The sequence below is a fragment of the Coregonus clupeaformis genome, chromosome 20 (genome assembly GCF_020615455.1).
Source record: "Coregonus clupeaformis isolate EN_2021a chromosome 20, ASM2061545v1, whole genome shotgun sequence".
In the NCBI taxonomy this organism is placed as follows: domain Eukaryota; kingdom Metazoa; phylum Chordata; class Actinopteri; order Salmoniformes; family Salmonidae; genus Coregonus; species Coregonus clupeaformis.
In genome coordinates this window covers 32,313,807-32,333,155 of record NC_059211.1, presented here as the reverse complement: position 1 = coordinate 32,333,155, position 19,349 = coordinate 32,313,807, and the positions used below count along the sequence as shown (strand labels likewise).

The following is a 19,349-nucleotide window of genomic DNA, read 5'->3' as shown; positions in this document are numbered from 1 at the left end:
ATAATGTGTCATTTGGAACGTTGCCATATTCCCCGTCCATTCATCGCTGTTGTTTGTGTCACATGGTTAATAATAAAGAGCTTTTGGTGCACTTGAACTCCTCTCGTCTGTCTCTCTCTCTCTCTGGGTATCAACACATTTAAGGGGCATGTTCGGAACAACAGTAAATTACCATTCTGTATAAACTTAATGGACAATAAAGATTTGCTTATCTTGTCTTATTAAAAGTCAAATCCATCCCTTGATGAGGTAACAGCATGCTCCTACAAGATATCAGAGCCATTGATATGCAATACACAATCTTTACATGATGATGTATTGGCTTATGAAAACAAGCACAAGAGATTGATTGGATGTAGAATGTTTTTATTTGTGAGTTATGTTCAAAGTTGACAGCAAAATGGTATACACTAAGAGAAAAGTTATAGCTATCGGAATGTGGAAAATGTAAGATCACTGGAATTTCGCAGACTCCTGGGATTCACATGTTGAATATTATTATCAGCTCATTATATTACAGCCCATTCCTTCTCATGTATCTGTTGTCAACTCATCCATCTCTTGCTAACAGATAATGATCATTCATTGTTCTAAAACATCTTAATACGAGTCATCATCATAATCTGTGTAATGGTGGTGCTTTGCTGCATGCTCTCTCTCCTTTCGGCACATCCCCACAGTGGATCCCAAGCCAAGCCAAAACCCAGGGAAGAGATCCTCTGTGAATTCAGTCTCAACCTTATAGAGGAGTTTCAGTGTGTCACAACTAAGGTAAGGCCTGTCAAAGAAGGAAAGAGTTCCTGCCTCATAGTCGAGGAAGACTCCAATTCTGGAGGAGACGTATTCAACAGGGATGTTCTTCTTCACGTTGTTGTGCCAGAAAGAGAAACCAGCCTTAGTGCATTCTAGACTCCAGGACAGTGGGTTGCGTCCAAATCGACACACATCATGCAGACCGAACTTCTGGATTCCCATGTATGAGACTGCTATTTTAACCCCCTCCTCCCCACTCCATGCCACCTCCCAGTAATAGCGATCTTTCGCACTTCTCTTCAGCGGTGCACACGTCACCTGAGCGATGTGCGTGAATCTCCCAGGACCGTCATCCTTTCGCTGCTCCTTGTCCATCCTTGTCACCACGCTGTTCTTCTCAGTCAGATGGAGTTTATTATATGACGAATCAGGATTCAGTTTAAGTTCAGTGAAATCTGCAGCAAGGAAGAGAACATTTATTTATTCACTGGAGTTTCAAGAGCATGACTTTTTAGTGTTTTTAGGTTCTGATTAGTGTGACTACTATAGCCTATACTGTTTAGTCTCTAGTATAGTGTCTGTGGGTGTGTGTGAGTATGAATGTGTCTGCTTTGCCTGTGTGTGCGCTTGTGCAGTTTCAGAAATCTGTTATTGACTCACATGGTAAGAATTGCTTTTGCCAGATCACATGACGTTCACATTTATGATGCTGGATCTTCCACAGAGAACCGTCCTTGCCCTGTGAAATGGAGTCAGAAGGTGCAGTGTTACAGGGTGGTGTAGATGGAACTAAACTTTGAAGTAGTATCCCACATAATTTGTTCCCCCTTGAACGATAGCTTATGAGGACTATATATATATATCTATATATATATATATCTATATATATATATATATAAAAATGCAACATGCAAAACATTTATACGATTTTGCTGAGTTACAGTTCATATAAGGAAATCAGTCAATTGAAATAAATTGATCAGGCCCTAATCTATGAATTTCACATGACTGGGACACCTTTAAAAAAAAGGTAGGGGCGTGGATCAGAAAACCAGTCAGTATCTGGTGTGATCACTATTGCCTCATGCAGCGCGACACATCTCCTTCACATAGAGTTGATCAGGCTGTTGATTGTGGCCTGTGGAATGTTGTCCCACTCCTCATCCATGGCTGTGCGAAGTTGCTGGATATTGGCGGGAACTGGAACACGCTGTTGTACACGTCGATCCAGAGCATCCCAAACATGCTCAAGGGTCTGGTGAGTATGCAGGCCATGGAAAAACGGGGACATTTTCCGCTTCCAGGAATTGTGTTCAGAAGTCGGTTACGACGCCGAACTGCAGTCAGGTCAAGACCATGTTGAGGACGACGAGCACGCAGATGATCTTCCCTGAGATGGTTTCTGACAGTTTGTGCAGATATTCTTTGGTTGTGCAAACCCACAGTTTCATCAGCTGTCCGGGTGGCTGGTCTCAGACGATCCTGCAGGTGAAGAAGCCGGATGTGCAGGTCCTGGGCTGGTGTGGTTACACGTGGTCTGCGGTTGTGAGGCCGGTTGGGCGTACTGCCAAATACTCTAAAATGACGTTGGAGGCGGCTTATGGTAGAGAAATGAACATTCAATTGTATGGCAACAACTCTGGTGGACATTCCTGCAGCCAGCATTCCAATTGTGGCATTGTGTTGTGTGACAAAACTGCACATTTTAGAGTGGCTGTTTATTGTCCCCAGCACAAGGTGCACCTGTGTAATGATCATGCTGTTTAATCAGCTTCTTGGTATGCCACACATGTCAGGTGGATGGACTATTTTGGCAAAGGAGAAATGCTCACTAACAGGGATGTAAACAAATATGTGCACAAAATGAGAGAGAAATAAGCTTTTTGAGCACATGGAAAATTTCTGGGATCTTTTATTTCAGCTCATGAAACATGGGACCAACACTCTACATGTTACGTTTATATTTTTGTTCAGTGTACATCTAGGCCTAGGGCCTACAAAATCCACAGGGTTGGGTAGGTTACTTTCTAAATGTAATCTGTTACAGTTACTAGTTACCTGTCCAAAATTGTAATTAGTAACGTAACTTTTGGATTAACCAAACTCAGTAACATAATCTGATTACTTTCAGTTACTTTTAGATTACTTTCCCCTTAAGAGGCGCAGGTTAGTAGCTGGCACAGCCACAAAGTCATAAAATCTGATTTTAAACATAACCTTAACAACCCTGCTAACCCTAATGCCTAACCTTAATGTAAGACCAAAAAGCTCATTTCTGTTTTCATAAATGTTTACAATATATACAATTTTGACTTTAAAACTGGTCCATCTTGCGGAAATTCTCCTTGCGGGGAAATTTTTTTTAAGGGGGTAGATCAGCTTTAATATTGCAGATAGATTGTAACTTCCATCAATGTAATTGTCTGCATCACTTCCAATCCCCTATATGTATTTTTTTCTTGCATATATATATACACACACACACACATCTACAGATATACTAAATATTCTATCCACATACTGTCCATAATGTCTATAATGTCTATACATCCCATCACATATACAGTGGGGAGAACAAGTATTTGATACACTGCCGATTTTGCAGGTTTTCCTACTTACAAAGCATGTAGAGGTCTGTAATTTTTATCATAGGTACACTTCAACTGTGAGAGACGGAATCTAAAACAAAAATCCAGAAAATCACATTGTATGATTTTTAAGTAATTAATTTGCATTTTATTGCATGACATAAGTATTTGATCACCTACCAACCAGTAAGAATTCGGCTCTCACAGACCTGTTAGTTTTTCTTTAAGAAGCCCTCCTGTTCTCCACTCATTACCTGTATTAACTGCACCTGTTTGAACTCGTTACCTGTATAAAAGACACCTGTCCACACACTCAATCAAACAGACTCCAACCTCTCCACAATGGCCAAGACCAGAGAGCTGTGTAAGGATATCAGGGATAACATTGTAGACCTGCACAAGGCTGGGATGGGCTACAGGACAATAGGCAAGCAGCTTGGTGAGAAGGCAACAACTGTTGGCGCAATTATTAGAAAATGGAAGAAGTTCAAGATGACGGTCAATCACCCTCGGTCTGGGGCTCCATGCAAGATCTCACCTCGTGGGGCATCAATGATCATGAGGAAGGTGAGGGATCAGCCCAGAACTACACGGCAGGACCTGGTCAATGACCTGAAGAGAGCTGGGACCACAGTCTCAAAGAAAACCATTAGTAACACATACGCCGTCATGGATTAAAATCATGCAGCGCACGCAAGGTCCCCCTGCTCAAGCCAGCGCATGTCCAGGCCCCTCTGAAGTTTGCCAATGACCATCTGGATTATCCAGAGGAGGAATGGGAGGTGGTCATGTGGTCTGATGAGACAAAAATATAGCTTTTTGGTCTAAACTCCACTCGCCGTGTTTGGAGGTAGAAGAAGGATGAGTACAACCCCAAGAACACCATCCTAACCGTGAAGCATGGAGGTGGAAACATAATTCTTTGGGGATGCTTTTCTGCAAAGGGGACAGGACGACTGCACCGTATTGAGGGGAGGATGGATGGGGCCATGTATCGCGAGATCTTGGCCATCAACCTCCTTCCCTCAGTAAGAGCATTGAAGATGGGTCGTGGCTGGGTCTTCCAGCATGACAACGACCCGAAACACACAGCCAGGGCAACTAAGGAGTGGCTCCGTAAGAAGCATCTCAAGGTCCTGGAGTGGCCTAGCCAGTCTCCAGACCTGAACCCAATAGAAAATCTTTGGAGGGAGCTGAAAGTCCGTATTGCCCAGCGACAGCCCCCGAAACCTGAAGGATCTGGAGAAGGTCTGTATGGAGGAGTGGGCCAAAATCCCTGCTGCAGTGTGTGCAAACCTGGTCAAGACCTACAGGAAATGTATGATCTCTGTAATTGCAAACAAAGGTTTCTGTACCAAATATTAAGTTCTGCTTTTCTGATGTATCAAATACTTATGTCATGCAATAAAATGCAAATTAATTACTTAAAAATCATACAATGTGATTTTCTGGATTTTTGTTTTAGATTCCATCTCTCACAGTTGAAGTGTACCTATGATAAAAATTACAGACCTCTACATGCTTTATAAGTAGGAAAACCTGCAAAATCTGCAGTGTATCAAATACTTGTTCTCCCCACTGTATATATACACACAGTGGCTTGCGAAAATATTCACCCCCCTTGGCATTTTTCCTATTTTGTTGCCTTACAACCTGGAATTAAAATGGATTTTGGGGGGGTTTGTATCATTTGATTTACACAACATGCCTACCACTTTGAAGATGCAAAATATTTTTTTTTGTATAACAAACAAGAAATAAGACAAAAAACAGAACAATTGAGCCTGCATAACTATTCACCCCCCACCCAAAGTCAATACTTTGTAGAGCTACCTTTTGCAGCAATTACAGCTGCAAGTCTCTTGGGATATGTCTCTATAACCTTGGCACATCAAGCCACTGGGATTTTTGCCCATTCTTCAAAGCAAAACTGCTCCAGCTCCTTCAATTGGATGGGTTCCGCTGGTGTACAGCAATCTTTAAGTCATACCACAGATTCTCAATTGGATTGAGGTCTGGACTTTGACTAGGCCATTCCAAGACATTTAAATGTTTCCCCTTAAACCACTCAAGTGTTGCTTTAGCAGTATGCTTAGGATCATTGTCCTGCTGGAAGGTGAACCTCCGTCCCCAGTCTCAAATCTCTGGAAGACTGAAACCGGTTTCCCTCAAGAATTTCCCTGTATTTAGTGCCATCTATCATTCCTTCAATTCTGACCAGTTTCCCAGTCCCTGCCAATGAAAAACATCCCATAGCATGATGCTGCCACCACCATGCTTCACTGTGGGGATGGTGTTCTCGGGGTGATGAGAGGTGTTGGGTTTGCGCCAGACATAGCGTTGTCCTTGATGGCCAAAAAGCTCAATTTTAGTCTCATCTGACCAGAGTACCTTCTTCCATATGTTTGGGGAGTCTCCCACATGGCTTTTGGCGAACACCAAACATGTTTGCTTATTTTCTTCTTTAAGCAATGGCTTTTTTCTGGCCACTCTTCCGTAAAGCCTAGCTCTGTGGAGTGTACGGCTTAAAATGATCCTATGGACAGATACTCCAATCTCCACTGTGGAGCTTTGCAGCTCCTTCAGGGTTATCTTTGTTTTCTTTGTTGCCTCTCTGATTAATGCCCTCCTTGCCTGGTCCGTGAGTTTTGGTGGGCGGCCCTCTCTTGGCAGGTTTGTTGTGGTGCCATATTCTTTCAATTTTTTAATAATGGATTTAATGGTGCTCCGTGGGATGTTCAAAGTTTCAGATATTTTTTTATAACCCAACCCTGATCTGTACTTCTCCACAACTTTGTCCCTGACCTGTTTGGAGAGCTCCTTGGTCTTCATGGTGCCGCTTGCTTGGTGGTGTCCCTTGCTTAGTGGTGTCCCTTGCTTAGTGGTGTTGCAGACTCTGGGGCCTTTCAGAACAGGTGTATATATACTGAGATCATGTGACACACAGGTGGACTTTATTTAACTAATTATGTGACTTCTGAAGGTAATTGGTTGCACCAGATCTTATTTAGGGGCTTCATAGCAAAGGGGGTGAATACATATGCACGCACCACTTTTCCGTTATTTATTTTTTTTAGAATTTTTTGAAACAAGTAATTTTTTTTGTTTCACTTCACCAATTTGGACTATTTTGTGTATGTCCATTACATGAAATCCAAATAAAAATGGACAAGACTCATCCCCCTAAATGTCAACCTGCTTAAGAGGCATTAGAAGAAGACAAAAATGAATATTACCAATTGAACATCTATTGCAGGATGAATCAATGTTTAAAGTTGACCTAGCTGGCCATAAATGGATGTTGCATTTTAATTTATGGGTTGGTTATGTAGGCTTCTTCTAACCCATTACTTTCTACTACAGACAATAATACGATCAGTCTATATTTACATAAAAAACAACAGAGTCTGTCAGATTTTCAGTCATTCCAATAAATGTAATACCCATTGATCTTCAAAAATTTGACTTGGAAATATGGAAATCTAGATTAGCCAAAATGTTTTACCTGAGCATAACCACAAAACTAAGGACTAATTAGCCTACTCTGTTGTTGATCTGTTGTCATGGAGGACTGATTTGGCTCGAATTAAATTGAGCAATAAAATAACAACTCGTGGTCTTCTTAAATTAAACTTGTTGTTGACAGTATGAAGCATAATACCAAGGGGGAGTTTAGAAGGGAGAACTTAAAATAAATAAAAACTTTTATTTCATTGGCTGGGATCCGCACTATGAATCTGTTGCAAGAGCGCATTTTTCATTGGCTGTCTACTGGGTTGTATTCATTACGGCGATTCTGTTGCAAAACGTTTCTTAAATGGAAGCAAAGAGAACGAAATGGGGAGGGACCTACCTGAATTGTCCAATATAAATGCTTGTTTTGCTCTGTTTGCTTCCGTTTGGTTCTTAAACGGTAAACGGTTTCCGTAATGAATAGCAAAAACAAATGAATGATAGGCAGGTTAAACTTGTTCAATTCCACCACTGTTGGGTTAAAATAAACATACATTTGTGAATAGCCATCCACAACAACCACAATCTGTAATGTGCAAATAGCTAAATGAGAGAGCAGCAGTGTGCGATATGTAGCCTATAATAGCCCTAAATGAATAGGCCTAAATTATATCAGTATCGCCCATAGGCTACACTACTGCTGTCCTCCTTACCTCCAAGCGCTTATTCAAGTTGGATAATCTTTGGATACCGACAGCAGTCGCAACATTTGAAGACATACAATGCATTCGGAAAGTATTCAGACCCCTTGACTTTTTCCACATTTTGTTACGTTACAGCCTTATTTTAAAATTGATTAAATTATTTATCCCCCCTCATCAATCTACACATAATACCCCATAATGACAAAGCAAAAACAGGTTTAGAAATCTTTGCAAATGTATTACAAATAAAAAACGGAAATATCACATTTACATAAGTATTCAGACCCTTCACTCAGTACTTTGTTGAAGCACCTTTGGCAGCGATCACAGCCTTGAGTCTTCTTGGGTATGACACTACAAGCTTGGCACACCTGTATTTGGGGAGTTTCTCCCATTCTTCTCTGCAGATCCTCTCAAGCTCTGTCAGGGGAGCGTCGCTGCACAGCTATTTTCAGGTCTCCTCAGAGATGTTAGATCGGCTTCAAGTCCGTGCTCTGGCAGGGCCACTCAAGGACATTCAGAGACTTGTCCCAAAGCCACTCCTGCGTTGTCTTGGCTGTGTGCTTAGGGTCGTTGTCCTGTTGGAAGGTGAACCTTCACCCCAGTCTGAGGTCCTGAGCGCTCTGGAGCAGGTTTTCAGCAAGGATTTCTCTGGACTTTGCTCTGTTCATCTTTCCCTCAAGCCTGACTAGTCTCCCAGTCCCTGCTGCTGAATAACATCCCCAAAGCATGATGCCACCGCCATGCTTCACCGTAGGGATGGTGCCAGGTTTCCTCCAGACGTGACGCTTGGCATTCAGGCCAAAGAGTTCAATCTTGGTTTCATCAGACCAGAGAATTTTGTTTCTTATGGTCTGAGTCCTTTAGGTGCCTTTTGGCAAACTCCAAGCGGGCTGTCATGTGCATTTAACTGAGGAGTGGCTTCCGTCTGGCCACTCTACCATAAAGGCCTAATTGGTGGAGTGCTGCAGAGATGGTTGTCCTTCTGGAAAGTTCTCCCATCTCCACACAGGAACTCTGGAGCTCTGTCAGAGTGACCATCGGGTTCTTGGTCACCTCCCTGACCAAGGCCCTTCTCCCCCAATTGCTCAGTTTGGCCGGGCAGCCAGCTCTAGGAAGAGTTTTGGTGGTTCCAAACTTCTTCCATTTAAGAATGATGGAGGCCACTGTGTTCTTGCGGACCTTCAATGCTGCAGACATTTTTTGGTACCCTTCCACAGATCTGTGCCTCGACACAATCCTGTCTCGGAGCTCTACGGACAATTCCTTCAACTTCATGGCTTGGTTTGTACTCTGACATGCACTGTCAACTGTGGGACCTTATATAGACAGGTGTGTGCCTTTCCAAATCATGTCCAGTCAATTTAATTGACCACAGGGGGACTCCAATCAAGTTGTAGAAATATCTCACGGATGATCAATGGAAACAGGATGACCTGAGCTCAATTTTGAGACTTATAGCAAAGGGTCTGAATACTTATCTATATAAGGTATTTCCGTTTTTAAAATTTGCAAAAATTCCTAAAAACCTGTTTTCGCTTTGTCATTATGGGGGATTGTGTGTAGATTGATGAGGAACATTTTTATTTAATAAATTTTAGAATAAGGCTGTAACGTAAGAAAATGTGGAAAAAGTAAAGGGGTCTGAATACTTTCCGAATGCACTGTAGCTTGGACTGTAGCCTGCAAAAGCAAATTCGTGCTCTTTTCCCGTGATCCTTCAAACACCTTTGGTGCGTCATCATAGTGGTCTCTGATTTGGTCAAGAAATTTAAATTTGCGCCGTTTTCCAATGCTGATTTGAATGTCATTGAAAAAACAGAAAGGTGTCCAAAAACAATTCCACAAATCCTAGAAGTAATCATATAGTTTTTCAAAAGTATCTGTAATCTGATTACAATATTTTCGCTGGTAAGGTAACGGATTACAGTTTTTTTGTAATCCGTCTGACTGTTCTCATAGACTAGACATAACATAGTAAACGGAAATCCGGGACAGTCAAATTAATATGATATGTAACGTTTCTTATCGAAGGCAAAAACTAAAGTAGGGTAATTAGTCTGGGTGGATGGGTGGGCATATAACGCAAACGTCTAGCAACCTAAAGGTTGTGTGTTTGAATCTCATCACGGACAACTTCAGCATTTGCAACTACTTACTACTTTTTAGCTACTTTGCAACTACTTAGCATGTTAGCTAACTCTAACCTAACGTTAACCCTTTTTGCTAACCCTTACCCTTTAACCTAACTCCTAAACTTAACCCTAACCCCTAGAGCTAGCTAATGTTAGCATTAGCCACCTAGCTAATGTTACCCACAATAAATTGGAATTCGTAACATATCATACATTTAGCAAAAACGTAACATATTGTATATACCGTATAGCAAATTTGTAAGATATTGTACGAAATGCGATTTGTAACATACCCATTGTAATTTGTTAACATATCTTACGAAATGGATGATGGAAATCCACAAATTAATACCAAATGTAATATCTATCTAAATGGAGTGTATCGGATTTTACGTACAGAATAATACGAAATGTTCTGAGACCACGTTGAATTCATTACTCCTCAACCCTGACAATCCGGTAAGGTTTGAGGAAAGGTAGTCTGAATCTGGACGAGTGGTGTATTGATGCATTTTCACTCCTCCTCCTGATTCAGGGCCAGGGGGAATTGTGAAACACCCCTGCAAGACGATAGGGGACGATTTAGTAAACAAAAAGGGCCCGTTTCCCTGACACAGATCTAGTCCTGGACTAATACTATAAAGCACTATTGACCTTGCTATTAAATCCAGGACTAGTCTCCGGGAAACTGTCCCATATCAAAAACAAATCTTATGGTATCACCATTGGAACACCACAGAAATAACTGTTCATGTCCCATCAATACATATCGGATGATTTATGTAGAAACAGAGTGCTCCTTTTCATTTTTATTTCCCAGGATAGTTGAAGTGTCCTGTGGTAAAGAATCAATTTTGGACCATAGAAATAACGCCATAGAAAATGTCCAGTTATAAGATTCAGAGAGAAGTAATTCCATCTCTTACCTGCCTTCTGGCCATGATCGTCCCACTGATGAGACCGTTGTCAGCAGCGTTAATTTGGATAAATGCGGTCTTGTCTCTGACTGAGGATGTCTCTACAGCAGCGGCGAATCAAAGTCTGGTTAATGATGACCTTTCCCTACCAATGATATAGCTATAGGCTATAAAACCACTGCGGTACAAACACGTTACTGATGAAACAAAATTGAAAGGGAGAAATGAAAGTGAAACCTAACTGAGGAGTGGCGCATTAAAAGCCTGAGTGGCAGTTTGTGCTATCACTCCTCGTCAGTCTTATATTAAACCTGTTAAACTCTGATGTCCTCTGGTGGCATTTTCTAAGCGACACAAAACTATAACTCCTACAAACACATGTTTAGAAAGGGAAGAACCGTGGGATTCTGATACAGGTGTCAGCAACAACACAGTAGCGTTTCGTGGGTAAAATAACTGAGGAAGCCAAGCCGAGCCAGTAAAAAAGACATTTTACAACCTATGTTGTGATAATTGCGTTGTCTGCTCTATAACCCATTCGTTCATACGCCACCGTGATATAACAAAAAAAACAACAGTCACAGTTGCAGAATAAATTAAACTACATATACGTTTGTTTCATCACAAAACCAGAGAGCAACATCTGTCCGGTGAAGTCCACAAAGCAAATATTGCATGTAACAAACAGTTGTATCAGCATGGTCAAGCAAGTTAATGTTTTCGACAGTTTACTAAACAACGACTGATTTAGAACCACAGAGTTACCAGAAGTCAGCACAAAGACAACAGGAGCACTGCCTCCACTATTACAGCACCATTTCAATTTAAACATGAAATCAACAAGACTATATATGCTTAGTGTAGTACACTGAAAACAAACTTATAGATACCCAAAAATATGTAGTCAAATCAATGTTGCTAAATATCATGTGGCTGTCTGTGGGACTGATTTCTGTCTGTGTGTGTGTGTGCGTGGGAGCAAGTAAAACAATGTTGACTCACCCTACTTGTAGATTATAGTAGTTGAAGACCAATGCCATCCTCCTCTCTTTCGTGTTGGCAAAACATCTGTGGCTTTGTAGTACAGTACACTTTTTGTTGTCATAGGCTACCTAGCTAAAATGCTTGCTAGCCTAACTTCCTTGCATTAGCAATGAACCAGCTAAGTAGCTCGTTAACGTGAGCCTACTAGGCTATATTTTAACTTCAATCGTCTCAGGCCAGTGGCACAACAAATGCATTTATGGTTGGATCAGAATCACCTTAATAATAATTATTTTTTAAATAACAAAAAAACGTTTACCTAATGTTGGCGCTCTAAATATGTGCAAATTTCCATAGGATCACACCCATTTTAATAGTGCAGGGCTTGTGCAAAGTTTTGTCTAGAAGGGATACAGCTTTCGTCAAAAATTGAAGGCACTACATCGCAGTGCTTGAGTTATCACTACAGACCCGGGGTCTATCCCAGGCTGTTTCACAGCCGGCCGTGACCGGGAAACCCCTGAGGCAGCGCACAATTGGCCCATCGTCGTCCGGATTATGGGAGGGTTTGGCCAGCAGGGATTTCCTTGTCCCATCGCGCTCTTTGTGGAGGGCCGGGCGCCTACAAACTGACTTCGGTCGCCAGCTGAATGGTGTTTCCTCCGACACCGCTGGCTTCCGTGTCAAGAAGCAGCGCGGCTTTAAAAAAAAAAGCAGGTTAGGAGAATTTACACTTCAGGTGAGGAGGAGAAGGTTAAGGTTAAGAAAAGGGTTAGCAAAAAAAATCTACTTTTGAAGTCAATTTGACAAAAGCTGTATCGCATCTAGACATGACCCTTGTGCAATGTACCATTCCTTCATTTTTCTTACTGGAATGATATCCATATGAGGAGAAAGCTGAAGTAGCCTTTTCACTGTGACATAATCAGATCTCATGTCTGATTCCCAGCTTGTCCTTTAGATCACAGTAGAAGATCACATGAAGGGATTTGGCCACTTGAAACCAGATGAGTCTGGTTTGATCTGGGGTCGTCACTAGTTACCACAGCCACAAAGTCATAATTATGTGTAAACCCTATTTCTACAATTTGTGGTTGTGGTGTTCTTGTGATCAATTTCCAAGAATACAAGTGATGTAGCTTTCGAATGATATGTCACTTTCTATTTTCTGACCGGTACCGGATCCAAAACAACAGGTACCGGGTCCAAAACAACCGCTGGAGTTGGCAAGAGATCAGAAAGACACTGGCACCTAGACTAGAGCATTCAGGTAGATTTTTTTTAAATGATTGGGATCCTTTTTCTTAATTAGTCTTTCAAGGCATCCTGTCTGCAGCCCATAGCCATTATACAGTTGAAGTCGGAAGTTTACATACACCTTAGCCAAATACATTTAAACTCAGTTTTTCACAATTCCTGACATTTAATCCTAGTAAAAATTCATTGTTAGGATCACCACTTTATTTTAAGAATGTGAAATGTCAGAATAATAGTAGAGAGAATGATTTATTTCAGATTTTATTCCTTTCATCACATTCCCAGTGGGTCAGAAGTTTACATACTGTACACTCAAATAGTATTTGGTAGCATTGCCTTTAAATTGTTTAACTTGGGTCAAACGTTTTGAGTAGCCTTCCACAAGCTTCCCACAATAAGTTGGGTGAATTTTGGCCCATTCCTCCTGACAGAGCTGGTGTAACTGAGTCAGGTTTGTAGGCATCCTTGCTCGCACACGCTTTTTAAGTTCTGCCCACAAATGTTCTATAGGATTGAGGTCAGGGCTTTGTGATGGCCACTCCAATACCTTGATTTTGTTGTCCTTAAGCCATTTTGCCACAACTTTGGAAGTATGCTTGGGGGTCATTTGGAAGACCCATTTGCGACCAAGCTTTAACTTCCTGACTGATGTCTTGAGATGTTGCTTCAATATACTTCTACATAATTTTCCTTCCTCATGATGCCATCTATTTTGTGAAGTGCACCAGTCCCTCCTGCAGCAAAGCACCCCCACAGCATGATGCTGCCACCCCCATGCTTCAAGGTTGGGATGGTGTTCTTCAGTTTGCAAGCGTCCCCCTTTTTCCTCCAAACATAACGATGGTCATTATGGTCAAACAGTTATATTTTTGTTTCTTCAGACCAGAGGACATTTCTCAAAAAAGTAAGATCTTTGTCCCCATGTGCAGTTGCAAACCATAGTCTGGCTTTTTTATGGCGGTTTTGGAGCAGTGGCTTCTTCCTTGCTGAGCGGCCTTTCAGGTTATGTCAATATAGGACTCATTTTACTGTGGATATAGATACTTTTTTACCTGTTTCCTCCAGCATCTTCACAAGGTCCTTTGCTGTTGTTCTGGGATTGATTTGCACTTTTCCCACCAAAGTATGTTCATCCTATGTCTCCTTCCTGAGTGGTATGACGGCTGCATGGTCCCATGGTGTTTATACTTGCGTACTATTGTTTGTACAGATGAACGTGCTACCTTCAGGCGTTTGGAAATTGCTCCCAAGGATGAACCAGACTTGTGGAGGTCTACAATTTTTTTTCTCAGGTCTTGGCTGATTTCTTTTGATTTTCCCATGATGTCAAGCAAAGAGGCACTGAGTTTGAAGGTAGGCCTTGAAATACATCCACAGGTACATCTCCAATTGACTCAAATGATGTCAATGTCAAATGTAATTAGCCTATCAGAAGGTTCTAAAGCCATGACATAATTTTCTGGAATTTTCCGAGCTGTTTAAAGGCACAGTCAACTTAGTGTATGTAAACTTCTGACCCACTGGAATTGTGATACAGTGAATTATAAGTGAAATAATCTGTCTGTAAACAATTGTTGGAAAAATTACTTGTGTCATGCACAAAGTAGATGTCTAACCGACTTGCCAAAACTATAGTTTGTTAACAAGAAATGTGTGGAGTGGTTGAAAAACAAGTTTTAATGACTCCAACCTAAGTGTATGTAAACTTCCGATTTCAACTGTACACTACCAGTCAAAGGTTTGGACAAACCTACTCATTCAAGGGTTTTTCTTTATTTTTACTATTTTCTACATTGTAGAATAATAGTGAAGACATCAAAACTATGAAATAACACATATGGAATCATGTAGTAACCAAAAAAGTGTTACTTGGCAGTAGCTACTCTTCCTGGGGTCTTCCTGGGGTTCCCTGGCATCGTTTGACTGGCATTGTTCCATTGCTTCATTGTTTGATTGTCATCGTTTGATTGGTTGGCATTGTCCCAGTTCCCACTAAAGTCCCACCCTGACAGAATGCACCCAGTCTAGTTCCTTGTGCAACCTAGGTAACCAGGTGTTGAAATGCTAGATGTCATTGATTAAAGGTGCAATCTGAGATTTTAAGGTACATTTTTGGGACTTTTAAATGAATGATATAGCCTATTATATGCCATTGATTCTTGAAAAATCTAACTTATAAATGCCCCATTAGCTTAGTCTAAATGTCGTACCCCATCATAATTCTTGACAATATTGTGCCTGAGGCTGGTTTAGCGTGTGAAGCCACCACCTGCAGCACCCATACAACAATCCAGAGTGGGTAGGAATCCCGTCCCCCTTGCTATTCTACACCTCCCTCTTGTCTCCCCACTCATTTCATTCTATCCCTGTCTGAATAAAATAAAAAATAAATATAGCATTTTTATATATATACAGTACCAGTCAAAAGTTTGGACACACCTATTCATTCAAGGGTTTTTCTTTATTTTTACTATTCTACATTGTAGAATAATAGTGAAGACATCAAATCTATGAAATAACACAAATGGAATCATGTAGTAACCAAAAAAGTGTTAAACAAATACAAAATATATTTTATATTTGAGATTCTTCAAATAGCCAGCCTTTGCCTTGATGACCGCTTTGCACACTCTTGGCATTCTCTCAACCAGCTTTTCCAACAGTCTTGAAGGAGTTCCCACATATGCTGAGCACTTGTTGGCTGCTTTTCCTTCACTTTGCCGTCCGACTCATCCCAAACATCTCAATTGGGTTGAGGTCGGGGGATTGTGGAGGCCAGGTCATCTGATGCAGCACTCCATCACTCTCCTTCTTGGTAAAATAGCCCTTACACAGCCTGGAGGTGTGTTGGATCATTGTCCTGTTGAAAAACAAATGATAGTCCCACTAAGCCCAAACCAGATGGGATGGTGTATTGCTACAGAATGCTGTGGTAGCCATGCTGGTTAAGTGTGCCTTGAATTCTAAATAAATCACCAACAGTGTCACCAGCAAAGCACCCCCACACCATCACACCTCCTCCTCCATGCTTTACGGTGGGAACTACACGAGGAGATCATCTGTTCACCCACACCGTGTCTCACAAAGACACGACTGTTGATACCAAAAATCTCCAATTTGGACTCCAGACCAAAGGACACATTTTGACCGGTCTAATGTCCATTGCTCGTGTTTCTTGGCCCACGCAGGTCTCTTCTTCTTATTGATGTCCTTTAGTAGTGGTTTCTTCGCAGCAATTCGACCATGAAGGCCTGATTCACATAGTCCCCTCTGAACAGTTGATGTTGAGATGTGTTTGTGACTTGAACTCTGTGAAGCATTTATTTGGGCTGCAATTTCTGAGGCTGGTAACTCTAATGAACTTATCCTCTGCAGCAGTAACTCTGGGTCTTCCATTCCTGTGTCGGTCCTCATGAGAGCCAGTATCATCATAGCGCTTGATGGTTTTTGCGGCTGCACTTGAAGAAACTTTCAAAGTTCTTCACAACTGATTGGCTCAAACGTATTAAGAAGGAAAGAAATTCCACTAATGTACTTTTAAAAAGCCACAGCTGTTAATTGAAATTCATTCCAGGTGACTACCTCATGAAGCTGGTTGAGAGAATGCCAAGAGTGTGCAAAGCTGTCATCAAGGCAAAGGGTGGCTATTTGAAGAATCTCAAATATAACATATATTTTGATTTGTTTAACACTTTTTTGGTTACCACATGATTCCATATGTGTTCTTTCATAGTTTTGATGTCTTCACTATTATTCTACCATGTAAAATGTTTTTTAAAAATAAAGAAAAACCCTTGAATGAGTAGGTGTGTCCAGACCTTTGACTGGTAGTGTACGTATGCACTGTTAACCTTGAAAGTAGTCTGCTGTAACGTGGGAACATTCCCTTTAAATTTCAATCACGCTGTAAAGCAGTACTTCCGCGAAAAACTAATTGAATAGAGCTCTTACAGTCATACGTGCATACATTTTTCGTATGTGTGGCCCCAGCAGGAATCGATCCCACTATCCTAGGTGTTGCAAGCGCCATGCTCTACCAACTGAGCACCACACATTACCATTATACAGTGCCTTGCAAAAGTATTCATCCCCCTTGGCGTTTTCCCTATTTTGTTGCATTACAACCTGTAATTTAAATGGATTTTTATTTGGATTTCATGTAATGGACATTCACAAAATAGTCAAAATTGGTGAAGTGAAATTTAAAAAAAAAATAACGGAAAAGTGGTGCGTGCATATGTATTCACCCCCTTTGCTATGAAGCCCCTAAATAAGATCTGGTGCAACCAATTACCTTCAGAAGTCACATCATTAGTTAAATAAAGTCCATCTGTGTGCAATCTAAGTGTCACATGATCTGTCACATGATCTCAGTATATATACACCTGTTCTGAAAGGCCCCAGAGTCTGCAACACCACTAAGCAAGGGGCACCACCAAGCAAGCGGCACCATGAAGACCAAGGAGCTCTCTAAACAGGTCAGGGACAAAGTTGTGGAGAAGTACAGATCAGGGTTGGGTTATAAAAAAATATCAGAAACTTTGAACATCCTACGGAGCACCATTAAATCCATTATTAAAAAATGGAAAGAATATGGCACCACAACAATCCTGCCAAGAGAGGGCCGCCCACCAAAACTCATGGACCAGGCAAGGAGGGCATTAATCAGAGAGGCAACAAAGAAACCAAAGATAACCAGCGGAGATTGGAGTATCTGTCCATAGGACCACTTTAAGCCGTACACTCCACAGAGCTAGGCTTTACGGAAGAGTGGCCAGAAAAAAAGCCATTGCTTAAAGAAAAAAATAAGCAAACATGTTTGGTGCTCGCCAAAAGGCATGTGGGAGACTCCCCAAACATATGGAAGAAGGTACTCTTGTCAGATGAGACTAAAATTGAGCTTTTTGGCCATCAAGGAAAACGCTATGTCTGGCGCAAACCCAACACCTCTCATCACACCGAGAACACCATCCCCACAGTGAAGCATGGTGGTGGCAGCATCATGCTGTGGGGATGTTTTTCATCGGCAGGGACTGGGAAACTGATCAGAATTGAAGGAATGATGGATGGCGCTAAATACAGGGAAATTCTTGAGGGAAACCTGTTTCAATATTCCAGAGATTTGAGACTGGGACGGAGGTTCACCTTCCAGCAGGACAATGACCCTAAGCATACTGCTAAAGCAACACTCGAGTAGGTTTAAGGGGAAACATTTAAATGTCTTGGAATGGCCTAGTCAAAGCCCAGACCTCAATCCAATTGAGAATCTGTGGTATGACTTAAAGATTGCTGTACACCAGCAGAACCCATCCAACTTGAAGGAGCTGGAGCAGTTTTGCCTTGAAGAATGGGAAAAATCCCAGTGGCTAGATGTGCCAAGCTTATAGAGACATACCTCAAGAGACTTGCAGCTGTAATTGCTGCAAAAGGTGGCTCTACAAAGTATTGACTTTGGGGGGGGTGAATAGTTATGCACGTTCAAGTTTTCTGTTTTTTGTCTTATTTCTTGTTTGTTTGACAATAAAACATATTTTGCATCTTCAAAGTGGTAGGCATGTTGTGTAAATCAAATGATACAAACCCCTAAAAAATCAATTTTAATTCCAGGTTGTAAGGCAACAAAATAGGAAAAATGCCAAGGTGGGAGAATACTTTTGCAAGCCACTGTATATAGGCCTGCGTGTCTCGAGAGACAATGCTTTGTGTAGCTGGAGGTCAACGGCTGATTGTGCAGTGCAGGGCCTTGTGTGGCTGAGTGTGCCAATCCTTGAGTGGCAGTCTTTTCCTTGCACAGCCAGTACAGGTGGAATTTGTGGCAGTAGCTGAGCAGCCTGGGGGCATTTCTTTCTATTTCTCCCTCTTTGCTTTGATATAGCACCCTGATATGTTGTCTGGCACTCGACTGTGTATTCCTGTATGTAACTTTTGTACTGCTGTTGACAGCTGTTATCTTGGACCAGGTCTCTCTTGCAAAAGAGATTGCATCTCAATGAGACTTACCTGGATGTAAAATGTGTATAGGTAGTGTAAGAGCATGCATTGGGCCTGGCTGACCAGTACAAGACCAGCTAGTAGTCCTTAACCAATCAGAGGCTGCATGATGAGCTCGTGTGTGGGTCGAGTGGGCACTAGCTGATTGGCCGAGACAACGATATCTCCTCAGGTGGAATTTGTGGCAGGATCAGAGCAGCCTGGGGATGTTGTCTATGCCTGTTTCTTTACCAGGGGATATGCCTTTTTTCTTCGCTTCTCCTAAGGCCTAACCCCACAACCTAACCCCACCCTTAGTATCTACCTCCCCCAGTAAAAACATAGTCAGAAACAGATTAATATCTGTCTATTGTCTTCATGTATCCTCATGGTTAACAAATAGTTGAACAGATCATCTTGCAAATAAATAAATAATTAATCTTTACTGAGAATAAACTGAGATCAATTGTTCTTAATGTGACCATTACAATTTTTATTTTGTCATTTTTGGTCAAGGTTACAGGTACAATATTCATAACAATTCATACTTGTCATATATTTTTATACAGTATTTTGGTTGTAGAATCA

At 41.4% G+C, this 19,349-nt stretch overlaps 1 protein-coding gene across 2 annotated transcripts; it reads right to left on the bottom strand.

The window, feature by feature from the left end:
• Positions 1–349: 349 nt before the first annotated feature.
• On the bottom strand, positions 350–10,814 carry LOC121532808 (E3 ubiquitin/ISG15 ligase TRIM25). 2 transcript variants are annotated; one of them, XM_041838598.2, is made up of 4 exons: positions 10,560–10,814; positions 10,031–10,193; positions 1,414–1,492; positions 350–1,208 (listed from the first exon to the last, which is right to left on the bottom strand). In XM_041838598.2, exons 2-4 carry the CDS (start codon positions 10,067–10,069, stop codon positions 601–603), a joined length of 726 nt encoding a protein of 241 aa, XP_041694532.1. In that variant the 5' UTR covers positions 10,070–10,193; positions 10,560–10,814; the 3' UTR covers positions 350–600. The 2 variants fall into 2 exon arrangements, with proteins under 2 accessions (XP_041694532.1, XP_041694533.1); XM_041838599.2 differs by lacking the exon at positions 10,031–10,193 and having other exon boundaries at positions 10,560–10,810.
• Positions 10,815–19,349: the final 8,535 nt, after the last annotated feature.

Excerpts from the sequence above, each read along its gene's own strand:
- LOC121532808 (XM_041838598.2), bottom strand. The coding sequence starts at position 10,069 with ATGAATTCAACGTGGTCTCAGAACATTTCGTATTATTCT. Across the intron at positions 1,493-10,030 it reads AGAACATTTCGTATTATTCT|GGCAAGGACGGTTCTCTGTG; the intron begins GTACGTAAAATC and ends TCCATTTCACAG. Across the intron at positions 1,209-1,413 it reads GCAAAAGCAATTCTTACCAT|ATTTCACTGAACTTAAACTG; the intron begins GTGAGTCAATAA and ends TCCTTGCTGCAG.